The sequence below is a fragment of the Vanessa atalanta genome, chromosome 28 (assembly GCF_905147765.1).
Source record: "Vanessa atalanta chromosome 28, ilVanAtal1.2, whole genome shotgun sequence".
Lineage (NCBI taxonomy): Eukaryota > Metazoa > Arthropoda > Insecta > Lepidoptera > Nymphalidae > Vanessa > Vanessa atalanta.
This window is the reverse complement of record NC_061898.1, coordinates 4,488,946-4,511,111: the sequence shown is the minus strand read 5'-3', so window position 1 is coordinate 4,511,111 and position 22,166 is coordinate 4,488,946. Positions and strand designations below refer to the sequence as shown.

Below are 22,166 nucleotides of genomic sequence, written 5' to 3'. Positions count from 1 at the left end.
TAATATGTGTTTTCGTCTCGTGCTCGGCGGTGAAGGAAAACATCGCGAGAAAACCTGCATGTGTCTAATTTCAACGAAATTCTACCACATGGAAATACATCAACCCGCATTGGAGCAGCCTGGTGGAATATGCTGCTAACCTTCTCCTCGATGGGAGAGAAGGCCTTAGCCCAGCAGTGGGACATTTACGGGCTGCTAATGCTAAAAACCGAAATATCTGTTTGGTTTGAAACGTTAACTCCAAATTTGGTATTTGGGCTTTGTGCAAGCCCGTTTAAGTAGGTACCATAACACTCATCAAATATTTTATTGCCAAACGCTCCAGTTCGAAGAATGTCTGAGCCAGTGCAACAACTATCACATATCAGAGTTCCTAAGGTTGGTGGCTCATTGGCGATGTAAGGAATGATCAACATTTCTTACAGCTTAATTGTCTTACGGCGGTGGTGATCACTTCCAATCAGGTGGCAAGTATCAAATTAGTTTAAATACGGTTATTTCGGTTTATTTATGTGTAAACTTCGTTAAGCGAGGAGGAGAAATCTTAGAAAACTGTTTATTCTAATATAAAATTGTATTGAACGAGAACCTACTCTATATAACAGGAAAATCAAACATTATCCTTATAATGCACAAACGTGATAACTATCTTATTTTTAAACACACATTAAATGTGTTATTGATAAGCACGATGCAAGAAACAATGCATAATTTTCCATTTGCATGTATAACTCCATTAAGTAAAGTATTTCCTTGTAAAATATACAAACATTGTCAAAGTAAATCTGTTGTGCTTTTGTTGCTAATTCCCATTTCTATTTTGATAATGTACTAAACAAACTTGAACTCCGAGACCAGATAGATATTTATTTCAGTTCTCCCCTTAAGGATGTGCCTAAGTTGGGGATGATGCAAGTGCTTCAATTTTGAAGTCGGTAATGGAAAAAATACAATTTATATAAGGAGCAGTCATGGAAGACCCAAAAATAATTCGGTGAAATTATTACGAAAAGCACTTTGGGTTCGAATTTTTGTGTCGCAATCCAACAGTCTCCAACACTAAGCTATATTTTCTTCGTTACTTAAATAACTTTTATGAATAAATTATTTGAAACAAACAACATATTATAACGAAAAAATTAAATACGATGTACGTATAGATAATAATCGTTTATTGACATTGGTTAATTACAAAAACTTTTAATTACTGAACGTAAAGCAGTGTCTCCTTGTAGATGTCCCCATTTTCGTTAAGTCCCTTACAACCGTAGTATCCCTTGTCCCCCTTCTGCACGTTCTTGATAGTCAGATCAGAGACAGTCGTGTTGCCCTGTGACGATTTGTTCAGTAGAATCCTGTCGTTCTGGGGCAAGTCTTCCGCGTTGTGCGACCAGGACAACTCAGGGGCGGGGATACCGGCAGCAATGCACGGGATAGTGACGTCTTCGCCAGGTTTTACGATTATCTTCGGGACATCATCCCTGAGGAATTGTGGGGCACCTGTTGGAAAATGAAATGATTATTTATCGTAATACGGTACATGACGAAGTTCGAAGGTGAAATGGTTTTTTAAGGGACGGTTGATATTTCTTACGGTGTAAATGTTTATGGGTGATTATGCTTACAGTCAGGACCCAAACAACTTGGGAACATCATCTCCCTTGTGATTGTAGTTACACTGGCTCACTAACCCTTCAATGAGGCACCGCAAGACAATTGTACTAAGTATTACTGCTTGACGGTAGAAATACATGTGGACATGACATTTTTATGTCACTTGGTGACATCAAGTACCTCAAGTAATCCTGGTGTCGAGATATAATTAGAAGTCAAGACGATACTTACTGACGACGGTCAAATACATGCTGTGCTTCTGCGGTTTGCCGACTTCATTGTCAACGACGCAAGTGTACTCGCCCTGGTCCGAGACCCAGATCTCTTTGATGACGAGACGCTTGCCAACACTCTTGTTGTGACGCGTCACGCGATCCTTAACACCGTTGTTCACGTCTTTTCCGTCTTTGAACCAGTCGGGGTGGGCCAAGGGGCTGGTGGATATATGTTATGATTAGTAACTGTGTCCTTGGTATTGTGGCTTACAACAATACATAAAACGTAAAATGTTATGAACATACATAAATAGTCAAAGACTAAGTTCGTTACTTTTTATACTCTGTGTGAGAAATGAGAAAAAGCTTAGACCTAATACTTGTTGAATTTCAGGCAGGATATCTAGGATAGTATTGTGCGAAAGTAACACTGTCCGTCTGTTACGCTTTCACTGCTAACCAATAAATCGAATTTGATAAAATTTGGTTCAAAGCATGCTTGAACTCCAAGAAGAATAAGGATATTTTTTATATTTAAAACCTACGTCTTCTCTTACACGCAGGCAAAGCCGTGGGGAACACTAGTATTGTACATATAGTTGTATTTAACTGACATAATGTTGGAAAAGAGTAACTACTGAGTTTCTTGCCGGTTCTTCTCGGTATAGTCTATATGAGAAACTGGTGGTAGCTTTGTAAAAGCCTACTTGAAAAAAGTAGATTTTGGTTTCACTTTAGTGGTTTCAATGAAAATTGTGTCCGTCTCGGGACGCCCGACAGAAGTGGATACTTAAACTAATCTAAATTGAACATGCGTTAGAGAAAAGGAACGTAACGCGTTACGTAACGAAGCGGTTTATCTTTCCATAAGAAGTCATCACTTCAAAAAGTTCCTAACACTCAAATGAATATATGTTCTCCTCGAATTTTCAATTCGACTATGAATTTTGAACACTAAACGAACACTAGTATCAATAATAACTTTAAGATACTCACTTGCCACCATAAATACAATATAGGAAGACGAAGTCACCAGCCTTCACGGTCATATCCTGGGAGACGTATTGTTTAACCACATCGTTGTTGATTGGCCCCTTGTTGGGCTCAACGTCCTCCAAAATATGCTCAGCCAATGTCACCATCTCACCGGACTCCGGAGACTTTGCGGCACACACGTATTTGTAATCGGGGCTCGTGTCTTCTTTGGTGACATTCGAAAAGTAGAGAGTCCCTTCTGGCGATATTGTGTAACGCTGGTCTAACACCATTTTGACGTCGGAATCATCGGTCAGTGATTTCCTTAACCAAGCAATTGACGGTTTCGTATACGCCTTCGGAATCACGCAGTCCAACTTGAAGGGATCCCCCTCGACTGGTTTGTGTTTCTTCAAAGTGAATTCCGGTTTCTCGATGAATAATTTCTTAAGTGTCACCGGACGAGTCCTGGCCACGCCGTATTCTGATTGGGCGAAACATTGGTACTGTCCTTCGTTGGATTGGTCGGGATTTTTGAAGACTAATGTCCCCTCGTTTTCGCGTTGGATGACGTCACCGGTTGGTGTGAACGGTTTGTCATCTTTCAACCAGGTGTATCTGAGGGCAGAAATACATTAACAACTCCGCGACAAAATATACATAAAGTTGTTTTATGTAAATTTATAGAAAAATTCATATATATATAATTCTTATGTTTGTATGTATGTCACACGCACCTTCCAAGCGGCTGGACCCGTTTAGATGAAATATTTTATGTTATTGAGTGATATTGTTTAACTAACTCACTAGTCTGAATAAGCTCCATCTTAACCGATGATTACGGATTCAAACCCAGGCAAGCACCACTGAATTCTCATGTGCTTTATTTGTGTTAATAATTCATCTCGTGTTCGGCGGTCAAGGGAAACATCGTGAGGAAACCTGCATGTGTCTAAATGTGAAAATCTGCGACATGTGTATTCACCAATCCGCAACCACAAACCTTCTCCGCAAAGCGAGAGCAGGCCTTAGCCCAGCAGGTTTACAAAATTTACAGGTTTAATGTAATGTAATGTATATATAAAGCCGTAAAACCCGGCATTCTAGGTTCAGCCACAAGGTCGGGCCGATAAAAAACAATTGGGGTTTTTTATCAAAAAATCAGCAACACAGTAGTGTATACTCCCGTGCCTCGGAAAGCACGTGAAGCCTTTGATCCTGGGCCTAAACTCTTTCCGGTCAGATTGCCGTCCCATCGGATTATGAGGATGACATGTGTACATGTGTGTGTGTATAATATGTCCTGTGCCTCTTAAAGCCTACTCGAATAAAGTATAGACATTTTTCGAATTTTCTTGTCATATTTTAGTATGAAACGCAGATACTCACTTGACATCTGATCCCTGCTCGGCCGTAACGCATTCCAATACGATCTCAGTTTTCGGTGTGTAAATGTGCACTTCAGAATATGGCACGGCTTTTAACACTGGCAACTTTTCCACTGGCTGCGATGCGCCTGTATTTTTAAGTTAAATTATAATTAAAACATATATATATTCAGAAATATCGTAAAGTAGAGGAAATAGCTGTTATAAATTCGTTTTTTTTCTGGCTATAGATATTGGCGTCGGCAGAAATATTAACCACTCCATACATCGCCAATGCGCCACCAACATTGGGAACTAAGATGTTACGTCCCTTGTGCCTGTAGTTAGACTTAAGTGTATAATACAGTTGTACATTTTTTAAATGTTATTGTTATCGTAAAATAATTAATTATTAATATTAATTAATATATTAATACTGGACAACATCACATACATTACTCTGATCCCAATGTAAGTAAAATCATAAATACGAATCGAAAACTGATTTAAGAAATAAAAAATTAGAATAATATCTCTATTGAGTCTACATTGTATAAAACAAAGTCGCTTCCCGTCTGTACGCTTGGATCTTTTAAGATAAGCAACGGATTTTAATGGGGTTTATATCAATAAACAGAGCGATTTAAGAGGAAGGTTTATATGTATAATACATGCAGATAATATTAGAGAAAAGACGAGAATTTCAACTTTCCTAACAGGAAAATGCAAGATTTTTTTTATGTTGCATATAGACCTTTGTACCCGTGTGAAATCGGGGCGCATAGATAGCTGTATGATAAAATCTATATCTATTCTATACATAAAATAAAATTATGTGTCTGTTTTAACTAAATGCATATGTATGTATGTATGTATGTATGTATGTATGTATGTATGTATGTATGTATGTATGTATGTATGTATGTATGTATGTATGTAAAAATAAGCGAATACCTGAACATTTTACATTAAATATTAATAACCAAATTATAAATAAAGTAAACCACGAAAAATACCTTGGACTTATTTTGGATCACCACTTGACATGGAAACATCATATATTAAAAATAAAGTCAAAAATAATTTCTCTTTCTGGAGCTTTGCGCGGAATTGTTCGGTGTCTCCCACGTCATGTACGTTTTCTAATATATAACTCGCTCATTAAACCCCATATTGAGTATTTGATTGAATTATGGGGCACATCCGCCAAAACGAATTTAGAACCTTTACAACGAGCTCAAAATAAATTAATTAAAGTTTTATTCAATTACTTTAACGTCCTCATAAAAAATTTATAAAGTTTTGAACCTAATGACTATTTTTCAAACGTATCATTACAACACTTGCCTACTAATAAGGAAAATTCTAAATAAAGACATCCTCCCAAATAACTTTTACAAAAAAACACCAAATCCAAACAAAAATGTTACGACGAGCAAATGACATAAATCTATACGCCCCACGAACTAATTACGGAAAAAGAACTTTAATGTATCAAGGTGCTCAGTTGTACAATAAACTCCCAACAGATATAAAACATGCTAAATCTTTGTCTACATATAAAAGACTTTTAAAATTCCATATTTTAAAACAAAACAAATAATAATAAAATCTTCAAAATAAAAAGAGACTTCCAGTTACGCTCACTCTGTGATGTTTGTTGTTTTGCTATGAATAACTTTTTAATTTTACCCTCTGTTTCTGTTAACGCTAGTCATTATGTAAACAAATTTTAATGTACCTTATTTTTCTCCTAAGTGAATTTTATTCTTGTGAGAAATAATAATAAAGATATCTCAAACCGTATGTATACACGGTACATATACCAATTTTTTTTTCAATTTTTGTGTGTCTTTCTGTCTGTTTGTTCCAGCTAATCTCTAGAACGGCTGGACCGATTTTGAAGGGACCTTAACTGGCAGATAGCTGATGTAATAAGTAACTTAGGCTTCAACAATAACTTTTTGTTAAATTTTAACGCGCACGAAGTCGCGGGCACAGCTAGTATTGTCTATTTTTGTATCTATAGCCTTACTGCACATCTTGAATGCGAATCGTAACAGTGCTCTAAGTTTACAAGCTTTTATTTGAGTTAAAATGTTTTTTCTATTGTACCAGTCCTGTATGTAATTGAACATGATAATTTAGTTCCGATAGTAAAACCTTTTTATTGTATTATGACCTGATTTTACACCTAGGATTGGATGCAGACGAAGAATCTCCTTAACGGTCAACTGCATAGACGTAAATAGACAATTTATATTCAAATTGTTGTTATTAAAATGATTTATTTTTTTATTTAAATTTAACGTTCCTTTGCTTTAATTTATATTTAAGATAAATATAACAATATAATAAACACGACTATTTAAAAAATAATAATAATAAAGAACGACATGATATATATTTTTATTCGTTCAATATTATTTATACCTCAATTTAATTTACTTATTTTTATTTGATTTTTTACCGTTATGAATAATTTTTTCACTTTTTATCGGAACTGTTTTTAAATATTTTTTGTTTAATAGTGCGTGCTGCGGTCTTCTAATTGAAGGAGGACACAACTTGTAAACTTTATATACGTAATTAGTGTGAATCTTTTGTTGGAGACTCTTAAATTAAATAGATATATAATATATATATATATATATGAATGTCTTGTACGAGAAATATATTTTATAAAATAATATGGGGGTTGCTTGTTGCCGATTTGACTTTAAGTTTTTTTAAAGCGATTAAAAAAATATACTTACATATAATAGCGCATACAGCCAAAGCAATGATATTTGTAATTCGAAACATGGTTTTCCTGAAAAAAAGTTTTATATTAATTAATCTTTAAAAAAACATTAAATAATTATTAAGAGTTAATAAGAAAAATAAAAATGCAGTTCTCTTAAAAATTAATTTATCGCAAAAGACACAGAGAACTGTAACCGAATTCAAAATACAAAACACAACCATTATTTAAAAAAAAAAAAAAAGATCTAAAAATACGGGTATATCTCTAAATTAGTTTTAAAAAAATGTTAAATCGATACAAAGATATTTCATGCAATTAAATAAAAAAACATTTCAAATCTAAACACAAAGTATAATTACATGATCTCTAAATATTTTTTTATTTTAAAAATTAAAAAATAAATAAATAACTAAAGAGTTTATATTGAATAAAAAAAAAATTTAAGAAAGTATACACACTTCGTGTTGCTGTCACGTCGGTTGGCAGAACACTATGTCCCTTGTGCACATAATATTCGCTTATATAGGGCTTGCGGTCACTCATAACATGTGAAGTAAAACAGGTAATATAACTTTTGTTGTTTATTTATTAGGTATAGCCTGTTACCATGCTCATCTTGCCTCAAAATATATTCTACTAGCTACCTGCCTTTGCTTCGCGTCGAAAAAAACATAGGTTATTACCCGAGATATTATAAAAAAAATATTTGTTTAATTAACACTGTACAAATAACTATTTAAAACATTGTAGTATTCCTTTGATATAAAGCTATTGGTATTTAAGTGTAAACGGCAATTTTTGCTGTTAAGTACTATTAAAATTAATTGAAAAAATGTTCATGATAAACAAACAGACTAAACGCATCCATCATGTGTTTAAATTAATTATCTATTTCAGATAGCCTACATGCCCTTTAACATTTTTTTTATACAAGCTTAGACGTTTATAATATTTTTATTTACGTTTAATACTAACATTGTTGCTGGCAGTATTAAATACAACAAGCATTATAAACTTATACTTAAGCCTCGTTTATTTTATTACTAAAAAAAAGTTAAAATATGCAGATTCAACAAAAAAATATTAGTGGTAGTTTATATTTTTTTATTTGAATCTTTTATTTGGCAACAGCTTTCATGAACGGAGTACAGATTTTTTTTAAATCCGTTTTTTTTTGTTATATTCTAAAACTTAAATTGTGATGTTGCTTGGTAATAAAAATGTGCAGGCACACAAAAATAAATAAAAATAAAGGTAAAAAACACCAAAGGCACAGACAACATATCTGTGGAAAAATACAAATATAACATTAAAAAAACAGCCATCTTGATGTTTTGAAAACTATTGTTTACGTAAGTTTGTTTGTACTTCACAAATTATTCTTGTTTGATTTACATATACACACAAGTTGTGTGACAAATCAAATTCTGAAATGTGTCATTATATTATTAAAAACCAGTTGTCGCCCGGGGTTTTGCTCGCGTTTATGTATAAAAAAGGAGCCTATGTCCTTCCTTGCAGTTCAAGTTTGCTTTTAACCAAATATCGCATTTATTATATTAGCATCTTTCATCATTCATTAACAGTCTGTAAGTTTCCCACTGCTGGGGTAAGGCCTCCTCTACTTTTTGAGGAGAATACATGTGGCTGAATTTCGTTGAAATTAGACACATGCAGGTTTCCTCACGATGTTTTCCTTCACCGCCGTGAACGAGAAGGCTTGTAAACACATATTAAGCACCTGAAAATTCAATGGCGACAATATAACACATTTTCTAGGTGTAATAATGACCTCGATATTCATCGTTACAGTTCGTCAAAATTCAGAGTGTGTCTAAACTTTTAACCTAACACAAAAAAAAAAACTTTAATTAATAAGCTATTCTTAATTTTAAGTTACTTATTTATATTTGTTTTTTGCTGCTACGTATATTTTTTCACTTTTCATCTTAATTGTATTTAATTTTTTTTTTTTGCTTGACCTTAGTGCATTCTTTGCTTTTTTTTTTTTGCTTTCGATGGCCGCCTGTTGAAAATTTTAACGAATAAACAGGACCGGATGCAGGGGAATTACCGAGGCAACTGCCCTGGGGCGGACAAAGAATCCGACGAGTTGACAATTTCAATGTAATATATGTTTTGATATCTAGATATAGTCTAATTATATGACTAATTCATCATCATCCTCCTGCCCTTATCCCAATTTTACTTGAGGTCGGCGTAGCTTGTCTTCTTCTATACTTCTCTCTCGGACGTCATCTCACAAGTAACATTCTTTCTAACCATATCGTCTTTCAGAGAGAAAGAAAGACGATATGGTTAGAGCCGAGATGGCCCAGTGGCTAGAACGCGTGCACTTAACCGATGATTTCGGGTTCAAACTCAAGCAGGCACCACTGAAATTTCATGTGCTTAATTTGTGTTTATAATTCATCTCGTGCTCGGCGGTGAAGGAAAACATCGTGAGGAAACCTGCATGTGTCTATTTCAACGAAATTCTGCCACATTTGTATTCCGCCAACCCGCATTGGAGCAGCGTGGTGGAATATGCTCCAAACCTTCTCCTCAAAGGGAGAGGAGGCCTTTATCCCAGCAGTGGGACATTTACGGGCTGCTAATGCCAAAAATATCGTCTTTCACACAATCCATCCATCGTTTCTTTGATCGTCCCCTACATTTAAAATAACTAATTATTTTTTTAAAAGTTACTGATATCAAGAGTATACATACTAAACCTTACTGTCAAAAATGAAATTCGTAGATCATGTCGAAATATCGAGCTCCACCAAATAAAAATAAAAAACATGGTAAATATCCCGTTTTAAATACTTTTAGTAATAAAAATAACCATGTTAATTTAAAATCTTCTATAAAAATGACAATGTTCTGTAAAATAATAGTTAGGGACCTCCACCCCTTTGTGGTCCGGGGCCTCCAAGACTTTAAAGCCAGCTCTGCATTTTAATATTAATTAATAACATGGTTAATTTTATAGAACAGTTATTGTTTAACTAGTTTCCGCCTCTGGAATTTTCTTTAGAAAGGATGTCTGCAATTTTTTTATATAAACGCGTGTGGCTTTTTTTAAGATATATTATATAGTTATTTTTATAACATTTCCAATTAGTTTTAGTTTACTTGGTGGTAGGGCTTTGTGCAAGCCCGTCTGGGTAGGTACCACCCACTCATCAGATATTCTACCGCCAAACAGCAGTACTCAGTATTGTTGTGTTCCGGTTTGAAGGGTGAGTGAGTCAGTGTAGTGAGTGGTTGGTGGCGCATAGGTGATGTAAGGAATGGTTAATATTTCTTACAGCGCCTTTGTTTATGGGCGGTGGTGACTACTTACCATCAGGTGGCCCATATGCTCGTCGGCCAACCAATGCCATAAAAAAAATAGTCGTTGGGGCGTGCAGTATGACCCCTGGTTGTTAACACACACAAATAATATTTAATATGTCCTTAAACAGCTCAGCTTTACTCTCCTTTCAAAGAAATTTAGAGCTTATTATTATTACGCATTCCATCGATCCATCGACTGTTATATATGTTACATTTTCTGTTTCTGTCTGTCAAAAAGATCAAGCTATCTTGTACAGGGTATAATATGCGCTTAAACAGCACAGCTTTACTCTCCGTTTCAAAAGAATTGAGTATTTAGTAACTTACAATTTGTTTAAACGTGCAGAGATTTATTAACGAAGGCGAAGAGTCGTTACGCACTACCGGGAATGTATATCCGCTTTGTTTTTATTATGATATAGGTAGGCGGAGCAAATCGGTGCCTGATGCTATGTCAGCACCGCACAAAGACCATGGCGCTGTAAGATTCAAACCAAATCAATTTTATTCAAGTTCACAATGAAGCGTTTTTGAATCGTCAATATTTAAACACTACAACCGTTTCGGAAAGCATTTTTTGAAACTATATATAGATGATAAAAAAGTGTTGAGTTAATGCTTGTTGACTTCCAGGCAGGATATATAACGTACATATATAATTGTTCAAATTATAATTGTTTAAATTAAAACTAACATGATTGTATTGTATAGATGTTGAAAAAGAGTAACTAGTGAGTTTCTTGCCGGTTCTTCTCAGTAGAATCAACATTCCGAACCGGTGGTAGCTTTACTTAAAATAGTTTGTTAAATGACGATTCAAACGTGCTTGTAAAAGCCTACCTGAATAAAGTATATTTTGATTTTGATTTTATAGCAATATCAAGTCATGATCGCAATGACGTCTATAAATTAAAAAAAAATGTCCGTTACAAATTATGCTTTACACTATAAAACCTTTAATTTAAAGTTACTTATTTCGAATATACTTAATACGTATACATTTATCTTAAAAAAAAAAAAAAAAACAAAAAAAAACGTTCTGCATCGCGACGACCTCTGTCAATTTTATGTCAAAACGTATAAAATAATTTTTGCTCTATTTATAACGAGATCATGTTTTGTATATTTTATATGTATTTTTATTGGTATATATTATTATGTTAGTATTATCTTATAATATAGAGTCTGTTTAAGGGGAGGGGGTCATCCGAGGGTATCGCCTCGGAACCTCCAAAGGAGAGTCCCCAAAAAACAGATATTTGGATTAAAAAAAAACACAATTCCAACGTGTAAACATTTCACATAACATTAAATTCAAGTATAATTCTTGAATTTTTTACTAAAAATATAAATAATCATATAAATATTTAAGAAGTTAAAATTAATTTAATTTAATATTATTTATATGCCTACATACACACACACACTACAAAATAACTAAAACAAACGAATCAACTTTATTATCTTAGTGTGCGTTACAGCTACGCTTGACACTCGCCTGACGTCATATTACTTTACTAGTGTGCGTGTACTTAAAGAACCACTGTTGGACACTAATATTCCCACGCATGAGTTTTGACAGTTTATTTAGACACAAATAATTTTATTTGTTTCGCACTTAATTCAAACACCGGAATGAAAAATATTGTGTTGATAATAATTAGGTGCCATCCGTTTCTTTATAGCCACCAAACCTATATTTCCAGCTGATCATGAGTACTAGATAATCCCATAGACAATTACTACTTTTATTAATTAATTATGCCGATGACAATTACGATGTCGTCCCGAACGATCATCATGATTATCTTCCTCCCCTTATCCCAATTTACTTGGGGTCGGTGCAGCATGTCTTCATCTTCCATACTTCTCTCTATCTGACGTCGTCTCACAAATAACATTCTTTCCAGCCATGTCATCTTTCACACAATCCATCCATCTTTTCATGGGTCGTTCAATATGATATCACGCTATACTCGATTCCAACCATAACAGGAGAAAAGCCAAATAAACAACATTTGACAGCAAATTGACGCGATATCATTGGTCGAGAGCTTGATTAATCTATGATTATCACTATGGGTTTGCGAAAAAATCGCGTTTCGAACGTCGACGAAACTGTTATCGGAATTTTTGGAGTAAAATTAAAGTGGAACATAAGTAGTAAAATGCAACAGTGTTGTATTATAAATAAAGGTACATTAATCATAAACTCCCAGTAGTGCACAATATAGCTGAGTTATTAGCAAATCGCATGAAATACGTAAATCTAAGGTTTGTTTATTTTTTTCCTACTTCCATTGGAATAGGCTTTAGTTAACCTAGACTACAAATGAACGATTAATTAGGAAAATCCGTACCTACTCCGTCAGTCATCTCTTGAGGTATTAATGACGTTATGATTAATAAAAGTCTGTTGTTTTCCCCGTATCTAATGAACATATCAATTCAATAGACGCATTTAATGGTAATCTATTAACATTGAAAATTATATAAAATCAAGTCCATCATAAATGTTAGGATATAGAAATACCCGAAAATATCACATAGTTAAGCGGCGAGGGTTTGATACGTTGACTGTCTTAGGTCTATGGAAGATAATCATGGCGATAAAAAAAAAAAACATTATAATATGCGAAAACATATATCAATTTGTCTTAAACTATATAAATTATATATTAAATATATTTGTCAATTGAACAGTTATTTAAAAAAAAAATCGCACTAACGAAAATAATTTCCTTTGTTTCAATTTATGAAAAAAAAAATATAATAATTTTTCTTCTATATATGACGATGTCACTTCATTTAGCAATTGTGTATGAAAAGGGCGACGCTAGGGTTGATTACAGGACTAAACATAACATCAAAGATCGTAATAAGATCTCGATCAATGACGTAATACCAATTCAAGGTCAATATTGTTTATCTTCACTCCTGGCATTAGAATATACACGTGATGAGGAAATATAGGTTACTAGTTGTTGGTCGCGACTTCGCTGGCGTTTTAGGAATCGGTCTTCAGTAGGCATCAAAAGCCTATGTCCTTCCTTGGAATTCGAGCTCGCGATTCGGTTCAGTGGCTTGGCCATGATAAAGACAGACAGACAGAGTTACTTTCGCATTTATAATCTATATACATACGCGAACCACTGACCAAATTATCAGGCAGGCCAAATTTCTACAAGTTTGTGGGTGTCCATTAACACCCACAAACTTGTAGAAATTTGGCAGGTTCCTTATAGGGTGTAGCGGATGATGTGTTTTAGAACTCAAGGGGTTAAGGACAGGGCTGGATCTATCATATGGCATTTTGGGCTTCAGTCCAGGGCGCCGTGGATTGAAGAGACACCCAACCAAGTCAAGTCAAAGTCAAAAATAAACCATAATGCGAAAGAATCCATAACTTCATTAAATTAAACAGGTCCTATGGTTTCAAGTCTACGTTCAAATATGTCCTAAGTAGTGTTAGCCCAGGGCCCTCTAAACTTACGGACCGGCCCTGGTGGACAACCTACGTTTTACAGATCGGAAGTTTGTGTGTTTATAAAAAATCGCAGGTTAAGTTAGTATTAGTGTAGAATTAAAGTAATAAAGGTACAAACATTTATTAATTTAATTGAGTGTCTCGTCTTCCTCGTTTACATCTTGGGGTTTTTTAGTTAGCGCATTGTAGTCGTACAGTCATTACGTGTATTATTCATCTAATATAACAAAGTCAAGGAAACTATTATCACATATAATCAAACCCTAAGTATGTCTGTCTGAACGCGATGAACTCAAAATCTCATACGATTCTCATACGATTTTCACTAATGGACGGAGTGATCTTTGGGAAGATCGTCTGACTTTAAGCTTCATTGGCGGACTAAGCCCGTCAGAGGCCTGGGGCAGCAAAGCTGAATGAAGCTGAATGAACTGGAAGCTTCTCATTCACTTTACATTTGTGTGTATATATAAATAACGATAATATAAATATATATTTATTTATGTTTATGTCTAAAAACATTGTACAAGCATTCGACGTACAATTGTCAAAATATAGTCTATAATTTTGATTGCGAGGTATTCCTCGTGATAGACGCATGACAACATTTGAATAGGCCCACCCAGATCAGGCTAATGGGGCAGTACAATATTTTCGGAGCCAGTTTCAGGTTCAATTTTGTAAGGAAACCCAGAGACTCCACAAAGAACGTGAATCTTGTAGCCACATTTGTGAGGCTTTTTCGGGTTATATCTCTTCAATTTTATTTCTATGGATGTATTTGTAAACTTTGGCGAAAGTTTCGTTCAATTTTTGAACAACTGGTCGTATTTTGAATAATCTGTCGAATTCGGGACTGTGATATTAATTAAAAATGCTTTATATTATATTTAAGTTAGATTTAATAAAACCTTTTTCCTTTTCCGTACCACAGCAACAAACGAGTTTAGTAATAGGTGATATGGAATTAAAAATAAAATACTTAATAAAATGGAACAAAACACAGTGAGTACAAGACATAGTTAAGGCATATTGTTAGTACGAGTTCTTGAAATGTTTGTTCATCGTTTGCCCGCCCGGCTCTCAACGGTGGCTTGATACAATCTTGATATGACCTATTGTGTTAACGATAGATCATATCAAGATCCCGAGCGAGATTTCCACTTGCCACTTACCATCGGTAAGTGGCAAGTGGAAATCTCGCTCGGGAGTCAAAATTTGTTAATTGTCATTGGAATGAATACACCTTCGAATCTTTTCAAGCAATTTTACCGGCATAGCTTCTTGAATAAAAGGAGTTTCAATAATAAGACTCCAAAGACTGGCGACGCGAGGAAGGTGAAACAAAGTCATAGATACACTATGCCAATCAATTGCTGTTGATGTGGAAACGCGAAAAGTATTATTGGGATCTTTTTGCACAATATATTTACTAGTTTGTGTCGAAATAAAATCAAATCCATGGGAAATAAACACAAGAATATCCGAATGGGCGTATCTAGTTCTAATATTGGTGTGTTCTCGTTTCTTAGAAAACGTAACTGCTCATCATTCGCAAGCAGATTCTGCTTCTTCCATTTCAGGTTTAGTTTTTGAGATTTATTAGCGTGTCCTTTCGATTGAGTTGAGCGCTAGCTAACACATCAGTAGATATAGGCGATCGATTTTCATCTTAATTTTCAATTATCTCATCAAGATTTAGGGTATCACCTTCATTTTCGTCACTAGAAAACTCCTCTTCATCCGTCAAATTCTAATATATCCATCAAAAACTGGATCTGAAACGCTGTCATCGTCTTCAAAGCCATCTTCACTGTCCTCGTATGTGTTTACAAATTTGGCTATTTCGTCATCTCGAAGATGATGAATAGTCATTCTAAAAGAGAAAAATAATATTTTTCATTAGTGCGGTAGTAACAAAGAATAGTTTACCCATTTCAGGCAATGTAACATTTGTGGTACAAACATGTCAGAAACACAAACTCATCGATAGATTTCAATTACACAAAAGCCTTACCTACACCACAAAGTACATTTACGTCCAAATCAAATAGTTGTTGTATGTACAGGTAACCCCAACATGTACATGCAGCTACATCCGAGTTTATTGCCATTTCTTCTCGATAAAGGCAGCTTCCCAAAACGCTACCAGTGTTTTAATATCGAAGATTCAATAACGCTTCATTGTGAAGTTTACTTGAATATACATTTACATATATATATATACGAGCTGTGTCAGAAAAGATAAGCAATATACTTTATCCCTTTCTCTCATTACATTGTAAAGGAAATGACAACCAACGTGTTGTCTGTATTTATGAATTCAAATCTATGTGTTAATGTTAAGACGTTGTTCTTTGTAACGGCTCACAGATATAATACTAAACAAATATACATAAAACATATGATAAAATTGGAGTGTCTTTTTGTAATATTAAAATAACCGCTTTGTATGTTTGTTTGTTCCGGCTAATCTCTGGAACGACTTGACCGAATTTGACGGGACTTTCAATTTTTCTCACAAAAACTTTTTTGCGTGCACGAAGTCGCGGGCACAGCGAGTAAAACCTATAAATCAAATCTAATCAAAATATAATTATTTTATTCCAGTAGACTTTTACAAGCACTTCTTAATCGTCATTTAACACACTTAAGTGAAGCTACCACCGATTCGGAATGCGGATTCTAACGAGAAAAACCGCCAAGAAACTCAGTAGTTACTCTTCTTCAACATTTAAAGTACCTTAAATACATTGTGCATTTAATATAGATCAATGTGGCCCTTTACAGCATGTACCGAAAAGCTGTGAACGTTGTATATAAAGACATTCTGTAGTATATTTAGTATCAGCATTGTACCCGTGCGAAGGCGGGGCGGGTCGCTAGTAAAAACATAAAATAAAGCACAACAAACATTAACCTAAAAAGAAAAATGAAAAATACCGTGAACGATAAGGAATTAATAGTTATATCTCCATCATTTTACGATGACTTTTTTTCCGAACATGTGGCGCCAAATACAAACGACAATTGCAGTTCACGGTCGTTAAACGAACTCGAAATTACGACTCGCGAAAGGGTATCTTCACATTCAATGTAATCGTTCAATCGTTCACGACGGACTTCTCTAAAACATTCGTGTAGTTACAGTTGAGAAATTAGTAAATTATACCCTGTTCAAGTTAGCTTGATCTTTTTGACAGACGGGCTAGTGATGGGAAACAGAAAATATAACATATATAACAGCCGATGGAATGCGTAATTCAAATTAGAATTCAATTATTTATTTTTAACTTATTTTTCTAAAAAGAGTTATACTAGCCAAAGAGACCTCAACCAAAAGGACCGTTCGTAACAATAACTTAATAAGGATTTTTGTAATCGATATTTGTAGCAGTTTATTCGCGTCCCTACCGTCTGACCAATGTACAAGCGTCTATTATTTTCATTGTTTCTATTTAAATTTTACTTTGAAGCAATAATATATAATAGACAAAGTTTTAAAATTTTCGGATAACGCTCGAATCTTTAGAAACTGTTGTATTATACGTAGTTTTTTAAATATTTTTACAATTTTTAAAATAATTAAATTAAGAAAATAATATGTACGTCATTGCAAAGTTATGTCGATCAGAAAAATTTACATCTGTCAAAAAGATCAAGCTATCTTGTACAGGGTATAGTAAAATTTGTTGACATTACACTACACGATAAAGTTGCTCGCTAAGCCGACACTTGTCAAATGTCAACTGTCAAGTCACTCAAGATAGACAACTTCACACCTAGTAGTGTAATGGTACACCTTATATAGTATATGAACCGATATGGCCCAGTGATTAGAACGCATGCATCTTAACCGATGATTTCGGGTGCAAACCCAGGCACAACTGAGTTTTCATGTGCTTAATTTGTGTTTATAATTCATCTCGTGCTCGGCGGTGAAGGAAAACATCGTGAGGAAGTGCATGTGTCTAATTTCAACGAAATTCCGCCACATTTGTATTCCACCGACCCGTATTGGAGCAGCGTGTTGGAATATGTTCCAAAACCTTCTCCTCAAAGGGAGAAGAGGCCTTAGCCCAGCAGTGGAAAATTTACAATCTGTTTTAATGTTATGTAAGGAACTTATATAATATGTAGTGAAAGAACAAAAACATCATCGTCTAAGCTTCATCGGCGTAATTAAAAAAAGTTTTTAATTACTCGCATGTAATTAAAACCCTATTTTTAATTACGCCGATGAAGTAAAACTTCTATAGCGCGTACATAAATACACGTATCTTTTTTTCTATTGTTATATATTTTTTTCAATTCATAGCGCTAGCTCGTTAATGGCGTCAAACAAAAAAAAACAGTTCACAAACAGAGGAAAACAACGGCTGAACTGGTTTTATCTTTGCCTATTTATAAATAGATTAAAATCAATTGCACAAATTATATACGTAATATATTTAAACTATAAAAAACTAACGTTCAATAAACGGATTTAAATCTCAGCTCACAATATATTTTAAAAGATAAATGACAGGTCTAATAATATTTGTTTGAATATTTTAATGTTTTCAATTTTTATAATTATGTTCTCATTTAAGTGACTGTCTTATTGAGTAAAAAAAAAATATATATGTCTAGGATTCGTTTATCTGTGTTCCTTCTTCGTTTAGAATAGGCTAAAGATGCTTCTAATAAGGTCTTTATCATTAAAAATACTTCAAATATTTAAATATTATTTTAAATTTTTATAATTCATTAAGTCAGCTATTTGTTTTATTTTTTGGTTAAATTAAATTTCAATTCGCAAAAAGTTTTTACTCTTAAAGCATGTGCTTTGTTTTTTTTTAATGCTACGTTAAAAAAATTAGCCTTCTGTGGCAGCAATCATGAAAAAAATACATCTGAATTGATAACTTCCTCCTTTTTTTAAGTCGATTACGAAACAAGGTCTATGTGAATAATCCTATGACTCGTTTTCATCTTATTAAGATGCAAGTATATACGCGCCGGGATTCACCGAGACCGTGCATTTAAAATCTCTGTTTTCCTCAAATCAGTATCAATACTAGTTGATACTCCAACTTCAATTGATCAATTATAATCTCTTTAGATAAAATTCCTTTATATATGTCCCAAAATTAAAACAGAAAAGTATAAACACTTCGGCTGTATAATAAAAAAAAAAATCATTTACAAGATTTTATTAGATAAAGATTAATTAATGAATTCCTCAGAAATTTAATATTTATAGTACCAATATTTTATATGAGTGTAACATTTTTATAGAATATTTTGTCAAGAACGCACGAAAGAATTGTCAATAAAAAAAGGCGGGAAGTCTCTAAGTAAAATATAAAATGGCGCCATATTAAAAAAAAAACACGTTGACAATAACTTTTTTTAAATTCTATAACAAATCCTAAATTTTAAAACTAACATTTTAATCAATGGTTTTATTTTAATGTTATAAATGATTTGTAAATAAAAACAAATGCATCGCACTAAAAATAAGAAGATTGAAGTTGGCAGCCATTTTGAAAAAAAAATAGAATATTAAGTTTAAACAGGATAAAAAATGTTGTAGCAATTTCTACTAACAAACTTCTACATAACTACAGCATGGCTGGCGTAGAAGCAAAGTCTACCAAAAAAGTTGTTCCTAAGCTATTTTTAAATAGACAGACGGATGGATTTTTATTTTCGGTTGAATAAATAGATGACGCATGACTACACTCATTGAATAATTAATATGTCATAGAGGAAAATTGTTGAGTTCATTATTATGAAAAAAATAAGGTAATGATTTTAGGTGTAGCAACATTTTTATATATTTTTTTTTATTTCGAAAAGAAAATCCCGGTCTCGCAGCCTTACACAAATTTTATAAAAATTAGACCAACTTACATACAAACATAGAAAATTGTTGTTTTTAAAAATCAAGAACAAAATCAAAATAAACTTTATTCGAGTAGACTTTGACAAACATTTTTGAATCGTCATTAAACCAACTATATTAAGTGAAGCTACCGCCGGTTCGGAATGTAGATTCTGCTGAGAAGACCGGCAATCTAATCAGTTTACAACTAACTCTTTATCAACATTTAAAATACAAAGTTATATTAGTTAAACACAATTATATATGTATATAATATAAACTGCCGGGAAGTCAACAAGTATTACTCCACGCTTTTTTATCATCTATATAATCTTGTATTGGATAATTTGTTTTTTTTTATTCATATATTTTTTACAAATGATTTGAATTTATGAATGTTGCTAGTTAAACTTAAAAACTTTTTAACGACATGAAAGACACCGACGTCCTCCCCCTCCAACACGGGAAAAGCAGCGTGAAATACTATTAGACAATCAATAAGATTATTTTTCTTTATTATGTAACGTTTACAAAATAACAGCTAATAAATAATGAACTCTATATCAGTTCAAGGTGATGGAAATATATGCAAGCTGACATCACCATAAACAAGATCACAGCGCCACATAAACCAGTCCAATCCATGGAACCAGACAATCACATACAAAAAATACCATCAAAATTAGTCCAGTATTCTAGGAGTTCAATGACACACACAACATTTACACATATAAAGATGTTTACAATTGTTATTGACCGAAAAAGTTATCTATAATCTGTGAGACGTTGAAAATAAATTGAAATTATTGACAGATCACAAAAAAAAAACAACTGTCAAGTTTGAATCGAATTAAAGCATGGTGGTTCCGTAATTATTTAGACATATGTATAGATTTAGAGATAAATTTGTTTCATCTTTCTGGCCACTAAAGCTGATCGTAGTTCAAAGGGCGTTCTCTAAGCGGGTGGACATGATGACACCTGACACTAGATGCGGACCTGGAAGACCATAGAGATTTTTTTTTCCTTAGTGACGTAGTGCTGTTGGCCCTACTGGCCTTCACAGCGTCACCGGACGTTATAGCTCTGATATGGTCTAATGGCCAGGATACCTGGCTCTCACCAAAGAGCTTTGGCGCAACAAATATAACGTAAATTCAATGACAATTTTTTTATGGGATGGGAAAGTGGGCACCTTTAGAATTACTATAGGTTGCAAGAAAGTACATCACACCAATGCGACACCAAACATGAAAGCTAAATTGTCATGTCCCTTGTGCCCTTAGTTACATTGGCTCACTCACCCTTCAAACCGAAATAGAAATATACTAAATATTAATATGTTTTGGTAATTATAAAAAGTATTATTAAAAGTAATTCAAGTATTTTTTTTATGTGTCTGTATAATTGTGATGAGGATAAGGGTCTTTTCATTTAAATTTTCAAGTCGCGGATCTCTAAAACTACTTTTTTATAGGTATGTTTATTGCTTAAACAAAAAATCGCGATCTAAAGTTAAATAATATTTGTGTTATAATCGACTGCCTCGTAAGTGTAGTGGCTAGGTTATAAAGATGTAAGCTATGAGGTCCTAGGTTCGTAAATATAATGTGCTTAGTTTGTATTTATAATTCATCGCGCTCGGAATTGAAGGAAAACATCGTGAGGAAACCTGCATGCATCTAACCTCATTGGAACAGCGTGATAGATTAACCTCCAACACTCCGCAAAGGGAGAGAAGTCTAAGCTCAGCAATAGGACATTTAAATGATATTACTACTGTTGTAATCTATAAAAATGCTAGCTTTCATCCCGGAATCGTCCGGATAAAATAAGAATTTATGTACTTGACGATCGCAGCGACACCATAAAGTACGGAAATCAACAACGGTGCTATTTAAAAGACGTTTCTGCCATCACTCTGTTGAACCAACTATAGCCCGCGGCTTTTCTGAACCAATACGACTTGAGAATCTTGAAAGAAAGGGCCTACTCATTCCACAAAAGGCCGGCAATGCACCTGTCCATGGTCGGTGGTAGTAAGGGCCGGACCGTAAGTTTAGGGGGCCCTGAGCTAATACTACTTAGGATCCACATAAGCCATATCTGAACGTAGACTTGAATTAAATTAATTGAATGGGTTTGATTAATTTGAGCCGAGATGGCCCAGTAGTTAGAACGCGTGCATCTTAACCGATGATTTCGGGTTCAAACCCACGCAGGCACCACTGAAATTTCATGTGCTTAATTTGTGTTTATAATTCATCTCGTGCTCGGCGGTGAAGGACAACATCGTGAGGAAACCTGCATGTGTCTAATTTCAACGAAATTCTGCCACATGTGTATTCCGCCAACCCGCATTGGAGCAGCGTGGTGGAATATGCTCCAAACCTTCTCCTCAAAGGGAGAGGAGGCCTTTAACCCAGCAGTGGGACATTTACGGGCTGCTAGTGTGATTAATTACAGGACTCGCAGGGCTACAACCATACTTATAATTTAATAAAGTTATGGATCTTTCGCATTATCGTCTATTTTTGACTATGACTTGTTA

The 22,166-nt window shown here is 34.1% G+C and overlaps 1 protein-coding gene across 1 annotated transcript; it reads right to left on the bottom strand.

Annotated features, from left to right (window-relative positions):
* Positions 1-1,154: 1,154 nt before the first annotated feature.
* Positions 1,155-7,470, bottom strand: LOC125074899 (hemolin-like). Its single transcript, XM_047686391.1, has 6 exons — positions 7,376-7,470; positions 6,928-6,983; positions 4,194-4,320; positions 2,826-3,422; positions 1,846-2,048; positions 1,155-1,500 (listed from the first exon to the last, which is right to left on the bottom strand). The coding sequence occupies exons 2-6, from the start codon at positions 6,974-6,976 to the stop codon at positions 1,205-1,207; spliced, it is 1,272 nt and encodes a 423-aa protein (XP_047542347.1). The 5' UTR covers positions 6,977-6,983; positions 7,376-7,470; the 3' UTR covers positions 1,155-1,204.
* Positions 7,471-22,166: the final 14,696 nt, after the last annotated feature.

Coding starts and splice junctions, on each gene's coding strand:
- LOC125074899 (XM_047686391.1), bottom strand. CDS start 6,976: ATGTTTCGAATTACAAATATCATTGCTTTGGCTGTATGCGCTATTATA. Junction 4,321..6,927: donor GGCTGTATGCGCTATTATAT/GTAAGTATATTT, acceptor TTAAAAATACAG/GCGCATCGCAGCCAGTGGAA. Junction 2,049..2,825: donor TATTGTATTTATGGTGGCAA/GTGAGTATCTTA, acceptor TATATCCACCAG/CCCCTTGGCCCACCCCGACT.